At 37.9% G+C, this 23,158-nt stretch overlaps 1 protein-coding gene across 9 annotated transcripts; it reads right to left on the bottom strand.

Moving 5' to 3' along the window:
- Positions 1-390: 390 nt before the first annotated feature.
- On the bottom strand, positions 391-21,875 carry LOC122316660. Of its 9 annotated transcripts, none has more exons than XM_043133352.1 (20): positions 21,404-21,874; positions 19,617-20,268; positions 19,435-19,523; positions 19,241-19,339; positions 16,946-17,642; positions 15,777-16,820; positions 15,556-15,637; positions 12,262-14,066; positions 8,074-8,203; positions 7,760-7,880; positions 7,590-7,673; positions 6,267-6,731; positions 5,127-5,222; positions 3,467-3,631; positions 3,165-3,341; positions 2,841-2,954; positions 2,578-2,760; positions 1,293-1,337; positions 663-741; positions 391-467 (listed from the first exon to the last, which is right to left on the bottom strand). In XM_043133352.1, exons 1-20 carry the CDS (start codon positions 21,494-21,496, stop codon positions 427-429), a joined length of 6,261 nt encoding a protein of 2,086 aa, XP_042989286.1. In that variant the 5' UTR covers positions 21,497-21,874; the 3' UTR covers positions 391-426. The 9 variants fall into 9 exon arrangements, 7 of the variants coding, with proteins under 7 accessions (XP_042989286.1, XP_042989291.1, XP_042989290.1 ...); XM_043133357.1 differs by having other exon boundaries at positions 391-741; positions 15,777-15,851; positions 15,957-16,820; XM_043133356.1 differs by having other exon boundaries at positions 391-741; positions 19,617-19,958; positions 20,043-20,268; positions 21,404-21,873.
- Positions 21,876-23,158: the final 1,283 nt, after the last annotated feature.

Below are 23,158 nucleotides of genomic sequence, written 5' to 3'. Positions count from 1 at the left end.
AGTACTTTTTGTTTAGTTTTCTCCCCCAAATTTCAGAAAAATATACTTCACGACCATAAATGTTGCAACTAAACTTTGAAGGGGCAATCTATGCACGCGGCAGAAGCACCTCAATCCGTTCCTTTGCTAATGCATAAGATACCTAGCTGCTAGCAGATTCCAAATTAGGTAAACGCAGGACCTTGCACTGCATAAACTCGGACATGTTTTGCACGTGCATCTTTCTGCATCTTTTGCCATTTGGTGATCTCTAAAATGGTTTCTGTGAATAATGGTTCACGCATACACATTTTCTAGGGGTGAAGTGTGAAACAGAGGACCTCAATACAATAACAGCGAAGAAATGCACTTCCGCGTGTTATTTGCATGGGTGCGAACACAAATGAAACGAGAAAGAAACTTACTGGGTCATCTACCACCAGTCCTTCAAGATTTGGATACTCTCTGCTCGTACGGGTGCATGCTTACTGGCCACAGTAAAAAATCTCGGGGTTATGCCCGAATCCTTTTACTTGCCAGTAGAGCCCAAAATTATGACCACCCACAAAAATGGTTTTTCAAAGAATGGACATTTTTTTATATACAAGGGATTGGGATAATATCATCTCAGTTCAAGTAGCGCCTGCAGTTTTTTGAACTACAAAAGCAAGGAATTTTCTTACCTTCATCCTCATGGTTAAAATGGTAGTCATATGTAATCTCTTCTCCAGGAAATATGTCCCTTTCTGCAAAAAAGACAACCTGCAAACCAACAAACCATTTTAATAATCCAGTTCCAGCATTCCCAAAGGCTTCAGAACATACTAAACACTAGATTCATTTTTGGAGAAATAAAAATTGGTATCGTAAAGCATTTCCCGGGGACTGGGGCACCCATTTTTATTTTGAGTAAGGAAACACAAATTTTTTTTTACAACTTTTAATACAAGTTTGTGTAAAACGGTCGGTCATTTTGCAAACTTGTAATTCAAATCAGATGGAGAACTCAAAATTTGGACAATTTTACTACTTCAGATCCAAGATTTTTCTTTTACAACAATAATTTTATTGAGACATGTAATTAGGCATAGCCGAGTACATGGGAAGTATACAAAAATGAAAACCATTTTTTTCCAAGATAAAATTAACCTCAAAATAATATTAACAGGCCTTGGTGCTTGAAATGTGCTCAATTATAAACCAAAAAAATAAATCTCTTTGTTTCCATGGTATATTGTCATGTCAACCAAGATATCCTAACTATATGAGCGGACTAGTACATTATGAACAATAAAAAATGTAGTCCAATTTACCTTCTTTTCATTCCTAACTGAAATCACTTTGGCGACGCAATTTGGCTGGTCACATAAATTGAAAATCATGGGAGAAAATTGGGTCAAAACACAGAATGGTTAGAAAACAACCCAGGGAAAATAAATTATCTGACAATTCGTAAATTCGTATTTTAAATTCTAGTTCTTTCTACGCCAACCACCTCAAATTTTCCAATTTAAGATTGTGTAATAGTTTCTTTATCAGAAGATTGTGTAATAGGAATGCCTAACATAAGGTTTCTCCTTGAGTTTGTCTTATTTCATTTCTGTTGAAAGTGGGCCTAACTAACCAGCCAAGACTAGTCTATGACTAAATATTCACAAGTAGACCCTATAGTCAGAAAATGGTCAACTTGAACACATCACACTTAATTAAACGGGTTAGACCCTATAACCCTAACACAACCCATATAAATAACTGGTGACATGATACGACCCGTATAACCCGTTTAATAATTAATTTTTATTGGGTTAACCTGGATATGGACTATTTAACATATTTCAACCTGTTTCATATAAATAGGTTGAGTCAACCTGTATATTTACTTTTTTAACCCAATTAATATAATTCCATATATAATACAAGGATAATTATATAAATCATTTATAATTACAACTGGGTTCACGTTAAGATGTTTTATGATCAATATCCAAACAAAAAATATATAAGAAAATTAATATTTTCATAAAATAAAATTATCGTATTAACAAAAAAATTTAATAGTTTGAGATTTGTATTCAAGTACTAATATTACATCCCAACAACGATAAAGGCATATAAAACTAAACATTTCATAGAATTTGAAAATATAATTTATTTGTTAATGCGGGTTTATTACAGTTTGACATGCTGACCGCAATTGACTCGTTTATTAATTGTCTTATTGGGTCAACTAGTTTTGACCCAAATCCGCTAATTTCATGTAGTGTTCATGTTGTATTCATGTCGAGTTTACAGATTGTATCATATATTGCCACCCCTAATATCGATTTCCTAGAGTTCGGTCAAGAACTCTAGGGCCTAGAGTGGGAGAGAGACACACACACACATGAAGTAGACCCCACAACATTTACAGCTGCCCAAATGAATTGCTCGGGCAACACTAAATGCTCAATAGATGTTGTGGAGTCCACTTTATGTGTCTCTCTCCCACTCTAGGTCTTAGAGTTCGATCTAATTCCTCCAAAAGGTATCACAATGGATACCGTATACTGCTCAATTCTTAAGCAAATCCACCTTAAACTCTAGAAGTGAGACAATTACCAGGCACGAGTGATTTACGAAACGGGCAATTCCCCCTTTGCGGGTAGCATCAATGATGTGCTCTTTATCTATCCGGAAGAAGTAGCAAGCGCTCTTGTACTGAAGTTTTCTCCCGGACTGATATTCAGTTTCTCTTTTATCAGCCACACGCAGACCCACGATCTCACCAACATACTCAACAACCTACAAAGGATAAGAAGATATCATGGTTCAAACCATTGCGATTTTACAGTTATACATCTTGATGGGCAAAAAGATCAAACCATTTCACTGCGGGAAATGAATCGCGATGTGTAAAGACCAAGGGCATGTATGCCAGACTTGTACACAACCAAGCGTTTCCAACCTTTTGCCAGTTTGTATCTAGCATATTCCTTCTGCAAAAAAATAGGGAAAGCAATAGTGACAAAATTGTAACATGGATTCTTCACAATACAATCATTGCAAATTTCAATTAGTATATCTGCCAAAAGATACGTAGAAATAAACAATATGGAAAGGGCAAATACCAACTCTATATTTTATAAAACTAATTAAACTAATTGCATATGCCAACATTATATAGTAGATAAGCAACTTGAATGTACCCGGCAGTCGTACTCAATATCTGAATTTGGCAGCTTTGGAAGGCCATGTGTGGACTTCTGCGTGTTAATGTGAATCCAAGCATTTAACTGCTCCTGAGGAACAAGGCATCCACCCTTGCCTTTTGATTTACCATAGAGATCACACAGGGGGTCATCATGTTTTCGGCCCTTGTAGCCCTACAGCAGTAGAAAATAATTAAAATGTCTTAGGATAACAACCCCCCCACCAAAAAATTAAAAAAAAAAATCCTCAAGGAAGGCTCTACCTTCCAAAAGAAAACCCTAATAAATTAACTGAATACCTCTGTCCTGGCACAGGTTAACTCATTTTCTCCATGACCACCAATTTCCCCATTAATAACATCACAGCTGGACTCAGTTATGGGACACGCAGCATGAAGCACACATCTTCCATAAAAACCAACATTTTCATTATCGGCTCCTTCAACCTCACTCTGCAAAAGACCCTGCATAATTTTCATGTAAGTGATCAGGATTCAAAGAGAAGCAATGACATTCGATAAAGTGAAAATTGTAATTAAAATTGATAAATCAGGAAAATCGCCATGAAACATTTTTTTTCATCAGTAAACAAAAACCTTATATTGATGAGCACAAAATGTAGACTAGGCGAGCTGTTCCTCAAAGAGCACAAAATTCAGTCACTTGGACTGTAAGAAGGCTACCATTCCTAAATTAGACAAATAGTGCAAATATATTCACATGGTATAACAAAATGAACAGTTAAAACTGTTGAGCCACTTCGTGCGAAAAAAATTAAGACAACTCAATTCCACAATGTCCTGATGCCAACTAAGTAAAAAAAAAAAAAAAAAATTGAAAGGAACCATTTTATTTAAAGAAAAGCAGTGCCCTACAACTACAAGTGTCAACCTCATACATCTGTTATATTATCAAGGAATTGATTAAAACATCCATCCTGAACAAATCGGTGGATTGTCAATTGTGGAATGTTGACGAACTACGTAGACTACAAAAGTTTAGCATAATCGGGTGCGGTTAATAATATCCAAAGGAATATGTTGGGCAACATAAAACAGGGCAAGAAAAAATTATACTACAAACGGGAAATCACTAAATCAGGCACATAAATTCAAGTGTCAATCAAAATTCAGACCAATTACAGTAAGCTGAATCAACTATTCTTAGAAAGTAGCCCAGATGCTAAATCATGCAGAGATGTTGACACAATCAATTTTACAAAACCATTTAAGCACAATGCACTATCTACAAAATTCCCCTCTTTTTTCTTTTTTTTTTTTCGTTTTATGTCTGGGAACCTCTCCAAGGCAGGATCCTTTGGACCCACCTCTGTAGAGTAAACCCCGGTCCCGTGCGCCGCACCCTCGAAAATTTCTCTACACGGAGCTGGTTAAATCGCTGGCTTTTCACTACGGGGTGTGGCCCCAAAGGATTGTTTGCACCCATGAGGTGTTGAACCTTGGACCTTGAAGGGAGTGAGACCCCAAGACCAAGGCCTTCACCACTTGGGCCAACCCCTTAGGGTTATCTACGAAATTCCCTTAACAATGCAAAAACATGCAAGATCAATACGTCAATCTAATCAACAATAAGATCAAAAGGTTCACGATTCCATCTGGATCATGAGCACTATATCAGGTTTCATACCATACCACATACTTTGTTCCATAGAAATGAGGTAACTAGTGTGCAGAAAAAGTATGGGAACTTCTAACCATTTTGAGAAGAGATTGGCTTTCAGTTTATCTGTTGAAGGTTGGTTTTTTAGAGCTATATGCACAGTTTGGTTCACCTCACCAGTGCAATTTACTTATTACAAATGTCCAATTAAAGATGCTTCTGCAAAGGATATGAAGAAGTGGGCATATAATCAACAAAGAAAAAGCTTCACAGTAATGCTCATGGAAAGAAAGACCTTAAACGCTAGATGGATGTAATCTTAAACTGTTAAGTGGGAACCTTTTGATGAGCACACCACGGATGAAATTGAATACAGCAATTCACAACCCTGCATTGTATACATGAGCCACCTGGTCGATTGCACATAGAGCAAACCTAGAAAAACAGATAACAAACACGCAGAGCTTATAAAAACATTCTTACCATGTAACAAAGAGTAAGGATATTGCAGCATAGATTATGGTACTCAGAAGCATAAACAAGTATCACATTGAGTATAGAATTCTATATCTCTTTACAAGCACTCAAAGAACAATTAAATGCATGCATACCATAGCAAAAATAAAATAAAAACAGAAGCCTCCATTTGCATGACATTATCATTTATTAGACTAATTTTCCTCCAGTCACATATTGAATTACTTGTTAGATAAATAGACAAACTATGATAGATTAAATAAGATGGTAGGCTTCTGTATACCTATAAAAGCATGTAAGTTGTTTGATAGATTAAGGATCTCTTATATAAGTGATGATAAGGAATTGGATATGTAAATCATCACAACATTGAATGTGAAAATGAGTGATATCCCATCCAAACTCGATGTGCACCAGCCTATCATACTCCTCCACAGAAGAAACCCAATATTTATTTAAGGAGAATCTAATCGAACATGCAGTCCAATAAGTTGAACGATACACTTGTTCTACATTACCGTATGCTACACAATCTATGAGGTGTTAACTCTGTTAAGTTCATAATTCCTTGGACAATTTCAAGGCCATAAGTAAATCACATTGGGTTATGAGCACTTGAAGAGTGATGAAAATGTCAAGCCTTCTAATAACTCAGTTTGGCCCTTTTTTTGGGGGAACTCAGTTTGGCAAGAGAGTAAGGAAAAATCTCACGATTTTTGTATATAGGCCTATGCTATTTTTTCCTGCACCTATTTGATTATTCCGATGGATAGAGTCAAGATACTGCATAAAAGTAACACGGTTTTGCATAAAAATGGTAAGCAACCATGTATGATGAGATGCAGAGAACCACGCACAAAATTAGAGCTAAGGATAATTTCATGCACACGTTACCCAATAAACTGCACAGTTATCTTATCACTATCTCCAAATCAAAGTGAACTTCTTGAGTATTGACTGGCATAAGCTTTACTCTGGCCTACAGTGCTCCTAATTGCTTACCACATTAGCTTTAGGACGTGAAGCGCCAGATACATCAAAAGCAGTCATGGTGTCAACATTTGGGCACCGTGTTCCAGGAGTCCAAAGCCCACAAACCATATGAACCCATTGCTTAACGGTCGAATCAAGTACTCCCGCTGTAATGCTGTTATGTACCTTTAAATTACTAACACAACAAAGGGAGTCCTGTCGAACATCCAACTGTTTTTTTATTTCCATTTTCCTCACATCTATAGCTGATGACTTGATATTTACAGGCTGTAAAACGGGATAGAAATTCCTTTCATGCTCAGAACCAGAGGAATGTAATGCATTAGATTCATTTTGTAAAGATTCAGTAGAATAAATTCTCCTATGTCTGCAAACTGTTCCGATGTTCCAAGCTTTCAAAATGCCCTTCACAATCATGCGACTTCGCAGTGCTTGAGTCATGGCCCCACCTCCATAACCACAGAGCACACAAACCTACATCATGATAAACCAAAAACAGAAAGGCATTAGAGAAGTACAAGATATATCTATATACATATATATATATATAAAGAGCATAGCAACTGCACCTTACTAGTTAGTTGGCTATCTTAAGACGGCGTCAATAATATGCAAAACTAAACATACAAACCAGATAGTTTATTAATTTCATATACACTCGTTGCAAAACTAACATCTGGAAGACAAATTTGCTCCTAGATATCCTGATCTTGGGTCACTAGATTGACAAGTAAATTTAACTAGCCAAGTTCTCATAATTGACTAGCATGGCAATTGAGAACAGAAAGAAGTATGGAAAACAAAGACAAACAACAGGTTTAAGCCCCTTTAAAGCTACTATTGAACTATATAAGTCATTTTCACTAGCCAAGTTCTCATTACACATGAACTTATGAATGTCATCGTTGAGATAAACAAGCCCACGCCACTAATGTCCCAAAAGTTGGATAACTAGCATAAAATGGGAAGTTACAATCAACCCTCATGACCTTATCCACTGAACAGATATAATAGTACTAAATTCAAGAAAAATGTTTCCAGAACTAAGGCATATATAGTTGAACTTAACATCTACAATGTTTCCAGAACTCATCTACATAGTCTTTTTTTTTTTGAGAAAAAGAACTCATCTACATAGTTCCTTGACCAAATAACTCGAATCCCAAATCTCTCAAGATTAACATCGAGGCAATGGCCTAAGTGCAACAGTAGCAAGGCATTCACCATGTAAGTTATTACAACAACTAACAAACATTAAACATTTTTTTTTAAGAAAAAAGAAAGACGAGTTACATGAACAAGATCATATTAATTAATATTCAGGTTCCTTACAATATCTTTTGAACTTGTCCTGCATGGCCTGCAATACCAACGGCCTTTAGGTACTTTGGAAATACCATAGCAAGCCTGATGCACCTGCTTATCATGACAAATCAGTATCATTGATCATTAGCAAAAGAAACAGGAGAACTTGAATTTAGCTGATCTGAATGGCAACATACTCTAATTAAACACTGACTACACTCTAATAAGCAATTGATATCATCTTGGTTTGAGCTTCCACAAACACAGCAGAATGCATCTGAATATGAAATGGGCAGGCACCTGTGCTCTTGCATAGATCTGTACCAGAACACATCAGGACTAAATCAATTTTGATAAAATTGCAAATATACCATCCCGATGCAAATATACTATCCCCAAGTATGATTTGTATCTTCGATCAAAATCAGTGTAAGATTCTAATTTCTGATCCTCTGCAAGTATATGCATTGCAATTTTATCAGATTGCACAAGGATCAATTTTTCAACTTACTTGCTAGAATAAATTCTGTGTAATACACGACTACTTTCTTCAGTGTTCTTTGAAATCTTTTGCACCTTCATTTCTGGTGTGCACTTTGGAACCTTCTTAAGTGGAAAAGTTTTGGTAGTAGATTTCTGTCCTGATGATACAAATACCAATGAAGTAAACAAATATAGCCTGACACAAGAGGCCCAAACATAGAGGAATATCAATATAAAAATGTTGACATGTCACGCGCATATATATTGACAATGAAACTATTTTTCGCTAGTAAAAAGGAGAATCAACTGTTCACCCACCAAGATACAGGCTAAACAGCAACCATAGCAAGGCATTCACTATAACAGGTGATAGCAACACACGCTGCTAATGTAGGCACCCAAACAATCACACGACTGCAGAATACCTTGTTTTCAGAGGGGTTGTCATGACCATATCCAAAGAAAATCATAAAAAGACATTTTCAAGCCTAGAAATTTGTAGATATTTCAAAAAGAATAATAGAGATATCTTTTTTTTTTTTTTTTTTTTTATAAATAAACAAATTATATTGATCAAAGGATGGCAAAGCCAATATTACAACTCTAATGCCCTAATTAGGTAGGCACATTAGAGGCAAGAAAATCATGAAGGGCCATGCCATTAAAATCCACAGCAATAGCCCAACTACAAAGAGTTCTAAAAGATAAAAGTTTAAGCTCCTCCAACGATCTTTCCTGGTCTTCGAAAGTCTGCTCATTGCGCTCCTACCACACGCACCACATAATGCATAGAGGGATCATCTTCCAAATAGTTTTAATTGGTTGCCTGCCTCTTATGTTTGACCAGCTAGTCAAAGCCGCCTCCACATTTTTTGGCATAACCCAAGCCATATCCAGTTGTGCGAATACCTCATTCCAGAGAGCCCTTGCTGTATCACAATGCAAAAAGAGATGATCTACCAACTCTCCCCCTCTTCTGCACATGCAACATCAGTCTGAAATAGTGATCCTCCTTTTCCTCAAGTTGTCTATGGTAAGTATCTTTCCCAGGGAAGCAGTCCATACAAAGAAAGAAACTTTGGGGGGTGCCTTGTGTCTCCAGATCTTTCTCCAAGGACACTGACAATTGGGCTCTTGAGTGAGGGCCTTAAAGAAAGAACAAAAGGAAAAAGTACATTTGCCTACTAGAGTCCACCACAAAACATCCTCTTGCTGCATGTTTGGTCTAGACATGGAAAAGGCATATGACCATCTTGATCTCCTGAAGTTCCAGCAACTTTAATTTCCTGTTTTCCCCTACATTGCCAAAAGACTCCAAGTTCCACACTTTTAGGTCTCTTTTTAGAGCTTTCAATTTACCTGCAAAAATGAAACTGGGAGTACCTTGGAACTGATAGGAAGACCACAATTGTTTGACCCTCTCCACAAACCCTTCCGATTTTAACCACATTCTCAAATTTAAATGGCCGAAGACCATTATGAACTCCTACAAGCAAAATAGGCCAATGTTGGGGCATACGCTTTTGCCATACATCCTGGAAATGGCTTTCCCATTCTGGTGAAATTAAGAAACAATCGAGTCTAGGCCAAGACTCATTATTAGACTAAGTAGTAGTACCCCGTCAAGTGGCAGATCCATCAAGTTCAAGTCAAAGATACACCTCCATAGCTGGTTTCAGTCTTCTACTACCCGAAACTTCACTTGGGAATCTTACAACATTAAAGTCTCCCCCTATACACCAAGGGAGTCCCCACCTGTAATGGACCCCAGCTAATACTTTCCACAACAATTTTCTATCTATGTCTAAATTGTGACCATAAACACCTGCAAAAGCCCATAAAAAGTTATCGGAGACACCTAAACGAGCATGCTACCATGTATTGTCCAATAAAATCCTCCACCTTCTCCACCACCCGCCTATCCCACCTCACCACAACCCCTCCCGACGCCTCGTTAAAGGCAAAAAATGACCAATCCACATGACTTCCAGTCCATAAACTCCAAACAATTTTCCTATCAATCATTTTCAGTTTTGTCTCTTGCAAGCATACAATATCCGCCTTCCACTCCCGTAACAAGTTCCTAATCCATAGACTCTTATTAATCTCGTTAAGCCCACGAACATTCCACGACACAATCTTAGGCTTCATTGAGGAACAACCAGCCCCTTCCCTTTCACCCTACCCCTGCTAGCACTGCTATCCATATTCATCAACCAATTCAATCTTTTGAGTTCCCGATGCTTTTTTGATTCACCTTTAGTTTCTTTGTTTATGTCCCGCTTCAATTGCTGTGAACAGAGCCATGAATTGCTCCTCATAGCCATCACACTCAATCCCCACAAATTTAAATCTCTCACCTTATGAAAAACTCAATCTAAAACATTTGGTTGAACTGGTAAGCAAAAATTCAACGGGACAGGTTCCTCCACCCTAATGATCTGAAATCCAAGAGATTCTCCTTCTGATGAAATATCATCCAACCAGCTGTCCACAGACATCAGGGAAACCCAGATCCTCAATATCATCATCCATCGAGTGCATTAGATCCTCAGAGCCCTCCCCCTCTTCGTCCACCACCTCAAGATTGAGATATGGATTTGAAAAAGCTTTCATCGGACCCAAACACATAGCTTCTAGGCTTATCGGCGCCATCTGTCCTCCCTGCATCGGAGAACAACCTTCCCGACTCAACATAGGGCCCGACGCTTGCTTCAGAAGCATGACCTATTCACTCGAAGCCACCGGGACCTCATCAACGATTTCCACTACCACTGTCGGCGAAGTTTGTGGAGTCACCGTTACCTTCTCCAACAACGGCAAGCGCGATAGTGGCTCTAGCTCCACACTCCACAGAGGCATTGTAGAGAAACGAGTCGTATGGAAACGGGTTGTTCTCCTTTGAAACGGACCTGGGCTGAGAAAGCCCCAGCCCATCTCCAAGCCTTCCACTCTAGGAGGCCTTGTTTCCATCAAAAATTAACTTGGGGTGGGTCCTATCCTCGACTGAGTTAATCAGCCCTCCAGAGTGCATAAGCGTACTAGGCTAAGGCTTGGGCCCATCCTGGTTACTCCAAAAAGGCCCATCACCATCGTTTGAAAACGCACCTGTTTCACGTCTTCCCCTAACTTCCTCCCATCTCCATCTTCTTTCCTTTATCAACCGGGCGTACCTTCGTACTTCATCCATTTCTTTCTGTAGTTTCCTCAATTGACCCTGTAGCTCCAGCAGACACCTACTAGACACCCATGCCTCCTAACCCACCAGCCTGCCATCCTTCACACTCCATACATGGTGTGGGGCTTAACGCTTCTCCCATACGACATGGCTTGCACCTCTGTCAGCCCTCCTTTGCACATATCTTAGTCCTGCCGTGAGAACCTCCTTGAAGGACCAAGCAAAGGAGTTTGCCACCCTTTCCACTCTGCCAACCTGAGCTCCTACGGCAATTCCAAACCCATTTCCCCTGGACTAGGCCATCTCCAAAACAAGTTCCTCCAGCTTTCTCCATCCCCATCCATCTTCACCTTCAAGAAAACAAAGCAAACGAGTTCTTCCCGCCTGACCGTATTCAGCGATCGACAAATAACGCCCACGTCTATTTGAGCAACAAAACTACAGGAGCCCTCCATAATCACCGAATACATCTTATTTCCCCCCCCCCCCCCTCTCAGGCACTCCTCCAACACGTTCACAAACCACAATGTTGTGTTACGAATCACCAACACCTCATGCCTCTCCTTCCAGCCCTACTCTTGAAACACGCAAATTAGCTCCCTCCTTAACAAGCACAATCAACTTGAACCCTACCACTAACTCTCTTGAAATTGCCATCTACAACCACCGCGAGAGAGAGAATTTGTGTACGAAGAGAGAAATTAATATTACTGAGATATAGAGATATTTCTTTGACTTTATGAGAAGAAATCAATAAAATTAAAGGAAAAAAAAATCATTAATACATTTTTTCATTGTTAAGGGAATAAGTGAAAAAACAGAGAAAGGTACAGCAAGTAGTCCACTATTCCATGAAGCACTACAACAAAACATATGATATTTTCTTTCTAGTTTAAAAGTTACAAGTACGAAGATGAATAAGTTTCAGACAGATATAGGCCAAAATAATAAACTACAAACAGATTCTATAGGGTTGGGAAGGATTTGGTGATTAGATTACCAAAAAAGATTAAACAAAACTAGCAGTTCTATGTTTACCTTCGACTGTCAACTCATAAATGCTGCGCTTGCGAATTTCCTTGCACTTCAGATTCGAATGAGCAGGAACATTACTGCCTAGAATGCTATGATCTTTCTGCCCAACATCATCTCTCACTTTCTCCAAGTTTGGCAACTTTTTAGCAGATTTCTCATCTCCACTAAACCATGCCTCATCTGTTTCTTTAATATAAGTGCCCCATTTCAATTCATCACATATGGTAACGTCATGGCTACCATTGCGTCCCTCATCCTTCAAATCAATGAATTTTGTATAGCATAAATCAATTTGAGTAGAGGCAGTCTTTTTCAACTCCCTCATGGAGGTCAGTTGAGGCTTGCAATTTTTAGGGAGTGCACATCTTCTTGCAGTTTTGAGAATCCTGCTGAGAGAAACAAGTTTTGCTGGCTTTGAAACATCTTTTCTGCTAGATATTTCACCATATTTTCCAATTACTACTGGTCTCGCATTCCTAGAACTCACATTTACTTGTCGACTAGAAGAAGTCCCAGTACAACCTACTGACTTGTGCTTCTCAGTTTTTTCAGCCACTTCATGAATCGGTTCTTGCATACAAAATTGCCTGAAAGCATCAGAAGTTAAATCCGTTCTCAACTTCTTTCTTCCCGAAACTTCAGGTTTCTTACAAAAGTCAGTATCACCAAATAATTCTGTCTGATAATCATCCTCCCATGCTCCTCTTTTACAAGAGAGACTATGTTTGGAGCTAGGTCGAATAAAACAAGCCCTGGAAGCATGAGAAGTCCCCTGGCCAGAAGGGATAAGCATTTGCATATTTTTGGACGAGCAGGTGGGCAGCTCAGTGATATTATATTTGGGATTATCATCAGGTAGTACAGAAGGTCCTGCAGGGGAACATGATTCACTCAGCATCTTCAATTTTATTGCTCTCTTTCTCTTCCCCATTTGCAAACCAGTCTTGGATTTTTTAGGAGTGCTTTTTCCATGAATAGCAAGCCCACTGTGGATTTGATTTCTTCCTTTCTTCCATGTCAAGGAATCTATGATCTTAAGCTCATCAAGAAGACTACGAGACGGTTGATTATTTATAATGTGGGAAGATCCTTCTTTTCTTGAGTTAGCCTTAAAAGTAGAGCCAAGGAACTCAGCACTTCTTTCACTTCCGAGCGCATCATCTGATGACCAGCATCTATCGATGCCTGATCCTTCATCAACTATATGATTGCTTCCATATCCAGTATCCCAAGCATCAACAGTAGAGAAGTCTATATTATTAACCTCAATTGATGCGTGAGTAACAGCAGGAGCAGAATCTCCTGAAGAAACATTTGACTTTTCTTGATCTTTCAAGTAGTCAACTATTTGCATCACTTTATTAAAGCATTTAGCAGAAGCATCACCAAGTTGACTTCCATCATGTTCTATTTGATCCAACACATTAGCTGACTGGTCTACAACTGTTGCATCACAAACCCCTTTCACCTTCCTTGGTACATCTCTCCACTGAAAAGCATGACAGACCATGTTCTTATGAAGTTGCCTACTTAGCTTGTCATTTTGATCTAATGAAGTGGTCAAATCCTTTAGCAAAACCTGATTATTGACATATTTGGAATTGAAGATCATTGAGGCCTCACCACTGCCAGTTCCCATCTGCTCCTTGAAAGCACTGGGAGAACTTCCAACTTTTGACTCAAAATTTCTTGAATAACTTTTCGGGGCCTCACAGTTGCACTTGCCCTGATAGCACGTGTATGGGACTCCCTGACAGAAACTTTCATGCTCACTTGATCTGCTCATGTTTTTATCACCTCTGCCAAGTCTGAAACATTTAATGCCAGATCAAAAGGTTAGTGAGAACAGACTTCACACAAACATATAAGAAGAGAATCGTATAAACACAAGTATCACATGGTAAGTTCTAGCCACCAGCAAGTAATTGATCAATTCATAAAGATTTAGGGACCATTTGGAATTTAGAATAGCTCAAAATATTTGTGAATAGTGAAATAGTTTGAATTAAGATGTTCTATTGGGTTTTAGGAAATGAGAGAGAACAAGTTGAATAAAAATATTATAAAGTAAAATATTGTTTGAATATTATTTTTGTTTTAAAATTTGAAAAAGTTGTATTGTTTTTTGTGTTTTGTTTAAGAGTTTAGGAAAGTTGTAATAATTAGATGAAAAAATTGAATATTTGAAATTGAAAAGTGTTTTGTGTTTGAGTTACATTTGGAAGGGAAATATCTGAGAATATCTAAGAATACTTGAGTACATGTGTTCCCAAACGCACCCCCACCCTCTCTCTCTCTCTCTCAACAAATCTTTTAATGCATAGCAGAATTTAATACAAATACATATAGTTGCTTTGAAACCATGTCATATAGAGAAGCATAAGAGCGGAACCCAAAATAAACAAATAATCTCAAACAACGTTTGAGCACAATTTAATCCAGAAGTTCACTGAGAAGATGAGTGGCTTCATTCCTTAACCTTCGGATAATAGCAATAAAACTATCCAGAATAAAACAAACACACTGGAGTTCTGATTGGCATGTCACCTAGGAATAGCTTGCCACATTTCATTTTAACACATGCCAGTTCAAAATTGCTTATCATTGTAACCTATGAAAAAAAATAGCTCATCATTGTCACTATTAGAATGTCTTATGCTTCACTGCTTTCACTCATAAACTATTAACCACTGTACTTCCATTTTTTCCATGAATCATTTTTACATTGCAAGATATCACAACAATATCAATAACTTATTCTTAACAAATCAAATCAACTCAAGTATATATTCAACTACTTAAATTGGTGTTGCCAATGCATTTTCCCCATTCACAACCTGCAAGCCAAGCCTTCTCACTCCTAGGTCACTAGGTTCTATTCTAATGCCTTCATTTTTTTTTTTGGGGGTAGGTAAAAGAGGTTCTATCCTAATGCATTCATTAATTTCCAATTTCTTCCCTTGGCCACAAATCGTGTGCCCCTGTAGTGATATATACTAATTGAAGCATATGGGTAGTGATAGGCACAAATCAAGTAAGAACATAGCACCAACATGTTAAGACTGCTATGGCTAAAAATGAAAAACGTGTGCAGAATATTCCCATCCAAACCACTTCTGAAAGCAGAACAAACTTGCACATCCAGGCTACATTATATGCAAGAAAATGTAACAAAAATATCGGGATTTATACGAGAAGAGGACGAAAAAGCATGACATTGTGACCTACATACAGGATATATGTGAGGCCAAATAAAAGATTTACTTTTTATTTGACTTAACAATGTTTCAACCTAACCTCAGTGAGGGCCTCTCATTTTGAATAGGATCATCAGAAAGTTGATACAGCAAATCTGTTCCTTCTGGATGTAACAAATTTCCTGGAGTAAATGTTAAAAAATAAATAGTCATAGGGACCTACATAAAGACTAAATAATGATAACCCCTTACAACAACAGGAATGTTAGGACTCTTGCTTCACCAAATTTCTTACATTAAGAACTCAAGATATACACTTGCCTGTGACGGAAGCAACATTTTTCTTATCATCACCCCTCAGAGCAGCAGCAGATTGGAGAAAATTCATGGAGGCTTCTGAAACATCCCGTTTACTGGTAAGATTAGGTCCATGCCTTCGCTCTAGAGAAATTGAAGCATCAACCAGCGGATGATGTATATGAGAAGAGCTCCCGTATTTACCTGGCTCTTGGTTAATCACGGAAGTCAATGCATGCTGTTGCTTGGATAGCTCCACGATTTGCCTCAATGCAAGCAATCTCAAATTGTCATCAAGTAAATAAGGGCTTGCACCAAAGCCCTCTTGTCTCACGAAAGCCGGATTCTTATCCAAAGTAGATGCAGAACTTGCCGAAGGAAGGCCCATTGAGATTCCTTGCAATGGAAAATTTGATCTAAGAACAGCATGATCACCTTGTCCACTACTTCCAAGACAAGGAACCTTCTCAACATAGCCAGATAAGTTCCTGGAATCAGATGCATCCGGCACTACACTAAATGGCAGATGTGAATAACAGCTTTTATTATTCACAGCTGAGAAACAAGGCTCACTGCTTCCACCTAAAACTGAATTTTCCACCGGTTTAAGATTTCCAAATAATGTATCTTTTGAAATGCAAGGGACATCAGAAACACGTCCCACCCCCTTACCCTTGTCCATAAGCCTCAGGGAGTCTAACTGAGAAATATTCAATTGTCTCTCTAAACCATTACCACCATTCCAACAGAAAGTGAATTGGTCACACTCAGAAGCATGAGATTCATGATGCAGTGCCCTGGTCATCATATGCCCATCACCATTTACCATATCAACATTAGCTTTAGAGTGTGCACCCTCTGTTGCAGTAGTAAAGTCTGAAAACGGCAAAACCACAGAACTATTGGCAGCATTGATTTTTGACTTCTCTAGTCTCACATTCATAGCACTGATGCTTCCAATTGCATGGTTACCAAGATTCAACTGGCTTGGTTCCTTTTCTGTGCTATAACTAAATTGGTCAGCAGCGCAGAGACGATATTGCCTATAATCCTCCGTGTTGTTGGCAGCTGCAACAAAAATTCCAGAGGTAACCATTATATGGTTGCAGCCAAAATGGATAAAATTGGTGGAATAAGAAAAAAGCATGTATACCATAGATGATGAGCTAAGTAAAAATAGTTTTCCAACAAACCATTATGAATCATCTGCCGACGGAAGCACACATTTGGTGGATCAAGAAGTTTGTCAAACTTCTGAGGTCCTATAACTGGTAGAATTGAGTTCCCTGAAGTCCGACTTGGCTGGTATGGCTGCCCAAGCCTCAACTCGATGTTTGAAGAAGCAGCGTCCCTGCCCACAATCACATTATCTTTCACATTTATATTTCTGCTAACATCAGAATCTTTACCGAGTTCTCTTACATTCTGCAAAGTAGAGGAGATGGATGAAGTTCCATTCTTCAAGACAGAATCAATGCAAGCAGAGATGGACATACGGCCATTATCCAGTCCACTACTGACAAATTTTTGGACTGTCGAACCCCTAGATACAGGGCACTCCATTATCTGGTTGTCCACTACAGCATCTAAATTGCCGCATGAAGACCCAATAGAACTCTTCAGAAGAAAGTTGTCAACATCTGAAATATTCCCCCGTCTTTTATTTTGCAGGGCATCAATAAGCAAATTCTGCTCTGGATGGTTCTTTGGAAAGAGAACATGGTCTAAAGGCTGTCCAGACCTTACTAAACCTCCAGATGAACCAAACCAGTGAGACAAATCAGAGCTCTTGCACAAGTTGGGCAGGGTCACACTAGATTTGACAAAGCCTCCAGTCACTGATAATCCTTCAGGCCAGTCCCACTCACTCTGATCTTCCGGAACCCTAATCTAAAGCATTATAAAAACATCACCATCCAGTGTTCTCGTTGCTTCAAACACATGCAAATAAGAATACAACACTCAATTCCAAAGTTAAGGAAACGTGAGTGGTTAAAAACTATAACCTACCATTTAGTTTTTTTATAGGTAATCAAGAAGTTTTATTCACAAGAGAAGGCAAAGCCCAAGTACTCAGGAAGTATACATGAACCTACTATTTATATATACATAAACAAACTATTGAAGACTATCTAGTTCAAGCAAATTATCACTTGGATTAGTGTAGTTGTGTATTCATCCACAACACCAGCCCATCTAATGAGGCAAGGCTCTCTTTTGGAAAGCACAGGATTTGCTTAGCCATCTTGTTGAAATTTGTGCCAGCAAATGTTTCTGACAAATGGCTCTTCATCGTAAACGTTATTTTTAGAGCTGTGTTCATGTTTGTTTGGCATGAGACGGAATTTACCACGGATGATTGTTTACGTGCATATATAGGCTAAGTGCCTGTTTGGTTTTGCATTTAAGAGATGAAAAGTTACTTTTAAGCACTTTTAAAAGAAAGAATAGGTGTTTGGTAAAATTTAAACGTACTTTCAATATCTTAGAAACGCCAATAAACTACTTTTGGAAAAGCTATAAATTGATGCTTTCCAGAACGATGGTTTATGAACTTGTACAGGGTGTGTTACCGATTTTAATGAAATAACAAAACTGACAATTATGCCTCTGAATATTCTATGTTCGGATGGGTTCCCTCTCAAACTCACCTTTTCTCAACCCCCATACCAAGACATAGAGATTACAATCTAAAAAATCATTCAACTGCCCTTTTTTTGTCATTTTCTGTCTCTTAAAGAACTTTAAAAGTACTTCAGGCATATGGTTACCAAACAGTAAATACCTTTTTAACAGTAGAGCTTTTTTATAAAGCTCTACGAGCAAAATCACCATTAACGCACCATTCCCAAACATGCACTTAAGAATTCACCTGTCACATGCACTTACAAAGCTCGGCCTTAATTATGTTTCCAAAGGGAAGGTTATCCTTGAGAGCAATGGAAGCCTTAGTTGAGTTTGATGAGAAGCTTGCCAGCACCCTTTCATTTTGGATTAGACCAGTCTTACTTTCTGTTATGGTATGGTGGTGCTCAATTTGTGAATTAATTTATCTTTTAAGTTTTTTTTTTTTTTTTTTTTTTTGAAGGTGTTAGGCCCATGTTGAAGCTGTTCAGAATTTATTGTATTTAGGATCTCTTATTTATTCGAATTTGTAGAGAAGTCATATATTGGAGATTCGTGTAGACGCATTGTCTCATAGCCTATAATTATTATTTTCTAGCCATTTGGAGAGAGAAGTTCAGACATCCTAATACCAAGATCTAAAGTGTTTGTTTACATTTTCATTTTGTTTCTGTTAATATCGGGTTAGGCCTGTATTAAAAAGATGGTCATGTACAAAATTCAGATTTATTTGTTTGGCTTGTGACACAAACAAAACAGATGCACACCCAAACACGAGTCTTTGAACATGTACATATAGCCCTCATGCACACACATGTTTGTATATGGAAAGAAGCAACTACTAAGTGTTTAACACATCGTACCCTGGATTTCTGAAAGTAGAACTTACGCCACTGAGCAATGGTTTCTCCACTGTCCATGTGAACAACATCCCCAGCATTAACATCACATAATCCTGAATGCTGCAGAACAACAGAAATAAACCTTTATCTAAGGAAGATTTCATATCAAATGGGCGCAGATGTGTTCATAATAGGGAGGGTAAAGCCAAAGTTACCTCACAAAATTTGGAGACTGACATGTGAAAATAGTGGCACGTGCAAACAATACCAAGAAGTCCTGTATTGCTGAGAAGTAGATGTCCACCTTCTCAAAAATATAATCATATTAAGATATCAGGATGTACTACAAAAACATGGAAAATCAATTAACTTACCACAGGAATCAATATACACTCACTTTTATCCAAGCAAAATACACGAGGGCATCCACTCATGAAAGCAGATGGCTGCTTAGAACTAGAAGAGTTGACTTCTAAAGGCACATTTTGTGAACTCTGAACATTCCCACTGCTGAGCTTCCAAGTATCTGCAGGGTTTGTAACATGACATTCCCCATTCAAAGAAGGATCTTTTACTTTCTCATTACAAGGAATTATGTGACTGACAACGGCCTTGGTCAAGTCCAATCCCTGAAGATCGTGCAAAACAGAATTGCTACCATTGGAATTCACCACTGCCCTAGATGAAAAGACAGGACCAAAATCTGCTCCATTTCTCAGGTTTTGGTTGCTTAGATTTTCTGATAGCAGCCTATTGGATATCAGGGGAATATCACTTCCAACAGCATTCATAGAGAAACTACTAACATTGGAAGGAAGTTTACCAGAGGAACTAGATGATTTTGGGTGTGAAAATTCCTGAAAATCACACTGCAACAGTGATGGTGGCCCAGATAGGAGAGCCAGAAACGAATTTCCCAGGTCTGCACGACCAGTCTTATGGATACTAAAACTCAAACTGTTGGAAAAGACAGAATCTTCCATCCTTCCAAGCACCATTGATCTTAAATCTGGTTCAGCATGTGGATAAGAATAGTAGCCTGTATTCATCTGAATCAATATTTAATGGTTAAAATAAATGAAAGAATTAGAATTTCTGCAACGATGATGGCTATTAATAACTTTTTTTTTTATGAATAAATAATGATGGCTATTAATAACTACTAAACAGAAAAGCATACATGTATCCACCATAAAAATCACATGAAGTGATATCCTCAAAGGAAGAACTAGCACCATAGGCACAAAATAAAACACAAAACGAAACATAAGGTCAGAGTATGCCCCCTAGTATTCTAATCTTCCTTATCCAAGTTTGCTTCAAATAATGATAGATTCCAAACTTGCGTTCAAGGAATTTCCCATCTCTCACATTTATATCGTCTCTCAACTTCATGAAATCACTAAAAATGGGCCTCACTAGCAAAATATATTAAAAAGTCACATATAGAATGGTGCCAATTCAAATGTTTTAAGTCCATACATATTCATGATAAAACCAAGGCAGTACAAATATGCACGATTTAAGATGATGAAGATTTTCTCCACAGAAAAGGTTTTAAGCTGCATATGGCTATTTGGAATTGGAATCGAATTGAAATTGATTTCAAACTCCATTTCAGTGCATTGAATTTCGAGAATTGACATTCTCCCTCGGCCAGACATGGATTCCCTGGAATCCTTAGGGAAATATAGGCTTCCTTAAGGATCTATTCTATATATACTCTGTCGCCACAGAGAATTTAATGCAGCATTTCGCTACTTGGAATCAGAATTAAATTATAAGGCTTCCTTAAGGATCCATTCTATTATACTCTTTCGCCACAGAGAATTTAATGCAGCATTTGGCTACCTGGAATCAGAATTAAATTATTTAGCACTCCATTTCAGAGCGTGAATGTCATGGATTTACATTCTCTCTATTAGAATGCCGAAACATCAATTCTGAAAACTGCACTGCAGATGATAAAAACCGAAAGCGGCCAGATCATAAAGCTTTAGATGGAATTTATGAATTTTTGCCCTCAACTATTAACCCTCGACGTGAATTTTTTCCAGCAGCACATTATCAATAGCAAACAATACATAAGCACCAACTCTCAAATATCACATAAAGCACATGCAAGCGATCGTCAATGGCTGCAACACACAACAAAGAAAAGCAAAACGGCACCGTAAGCATTACCTGATCCCGATGATCCATCGATGACGGAGCCATGGACGGCGTCGATGATGACGGAAATGTCGAACCACATTTGATCTGCCACGAGTTCTCCATCTGTCTAGGTTCTCAGAAACATACTCCCTCCTCCATTAAAACCACAAAAACTCTCAAAACGAACGGACTCACCGATCAACTGAAGAAATGCCCTTCCAACGGCTATATTAATAATAGAAAAAGGAGATTAGAAAGAAGCCAAGCATGAAAGAAACCCTAGACTTCCAGTAAGAGAGAGCGAGTGTGCGCTGCAGGGAGGTCAGAGGCTTTAGATAGGGAGAGTGATGGGAGCATCCGATAGATGGTGTTGTATTTCGAGGCGGGACTGACCGGACACTGACATCGGCACTCTCAGAACGCGTGCAGTGGACTGATAAAGTATGGGCCGTTGATATTGAGGAATAAAGTAAAGATTGATCTGGGACCGTTGATCGTGTATACAGCTGGGATTGTTCTTTGCTTATAAAAGAGGAGAGTATAGGAGTTGTAGTTCGGGGCTCTAGAGACTAGCGTCACAAGGAAAGGAAAGAGGTTACGCCAGGGTGGATTGGTGCGGGGTCGAGGGAAGCTTCGAATGAAAGAAAGACACGTGTACAAGTGGTTGGGTGGGGTAGGAATGGTACAGAAAAAAATTTATTTATTTCCCAATCTAGTTATTTAAAAAAAATATAAAAATACCTCTAACTAGTTTACATGCTTTTTAAAGTGAACTGAGGCGAACCTAATAATGTAAAGGACGTCTAAAGATTGTGTTTGGATTGCGGTAACATTTTTATTTGATTTTAGGCTAATTGTAAAAATTAATACTTTAAATTTTTGTATTTTTACAATTTAATATCTCAATCTTTTAACTTTTTTGAAATTGATATTTTGATTTCAAGAAACTTGAAACAAGATAAAACTGAGAACTCAAATTAAGCAAACATAAAATTTAAAAATTGATTTTGCAATTAATCATTTTATTTTTAATATCTTCTATTGTTTGGGGGAAGATTTCTTTTATCGAATCTTGACTTTATTTTCGAATGATATACCTACTTTTTCAATATATTACAAATTTAATTTTAATTTTGATAATGTTATATAGTACATTATTATTTCACTTTTATTTTATTTTATAAACGTGTCATTTTATATTAACTTTGGATTGTCCCATTTTTTAAAAGAAATTAAAAGCTTAATGGATAATGTGAATTCTTCGTCATGATAATAATAATACAATGATTGTGTAACATTCAAATTATTATTCTCCTATTGTTCACTCCCCCTCCAACTATCCCCCCAATAGATGAACAGCATGACCAATATTTATTTAGATACATTATCTTGTACAATGTTAGACTAAAAATTTAGTTATTATACATGGAATATTATTTATTATTTACACGTGGATGATATTCATCATGGCTATATTTACTGTGACCACGAGGTACTTGCTATATTTCGGGTTCCATAAAAGGGTACGGGATAAAAAGATCTTGTAATACGAAACTAAAAACAGGTAGTGTTATGAAAACATAGTGGAAAAATAAAGATATAGTTAGTTGTCGAGTAGTAGATATTGGAGGGTGGGACCAAACTAAAAGTAGGAACTACTAACCAAATTGAGGGGAAAGGGAAGCTACATTAGAGTTACGGGGGGGCAGTGTGCATGATATGATGATCCCCCACTGGTACAAATAAAGGTGTCTGATCCACTTGTTCTTTCCACGTGAGGAACCA

The sequence above is a fragment of the Carya illinoinensis genome, chromosome 7, assembly GCF_018687715.1.
Source record: "Carya illinoinensis cultivar Pawnee chromosome 7, C.illinoinensisPawnee_v1, whole genome shotgun sequence".
Lineage (NCBI taxonomy): Eukaryota > Viridiplantae > Streptophyta > Magnoliopsida > Fagales > Juglandaceae > Carya > Carya illinoinensis.
Note: the sequence above shows the minus strand (reverse complement) of the source record. Positions and strands in the feature narration are given on the sequence as shown.

Excerpts from the sequence above, each read along its gene's own strand:
- LOC122316660 (XM_043133350.1), bottom strand. The coding sequence starts at position 21,496 with ATGGAGAACTCGTGGCAGATCAAATGTGGTTCGACATTTCCGTCATCA. Across the intron at positions 17,643-19,240 it reads TCTACTTTCAGAAATCCAGG|ATTAGGGTTCCGGAAGATCA; the intron begins GTACGATGTGTT and ends ATAATGCTTTAG. Across the intron at positions 7,881-8,073 it reads CACAGAATTTATTCTAGCAA|ATCTATGCAAGAGCACAGGT; the intron begins GTAAGTTGAAAA and ends GTTCTGGTACAG.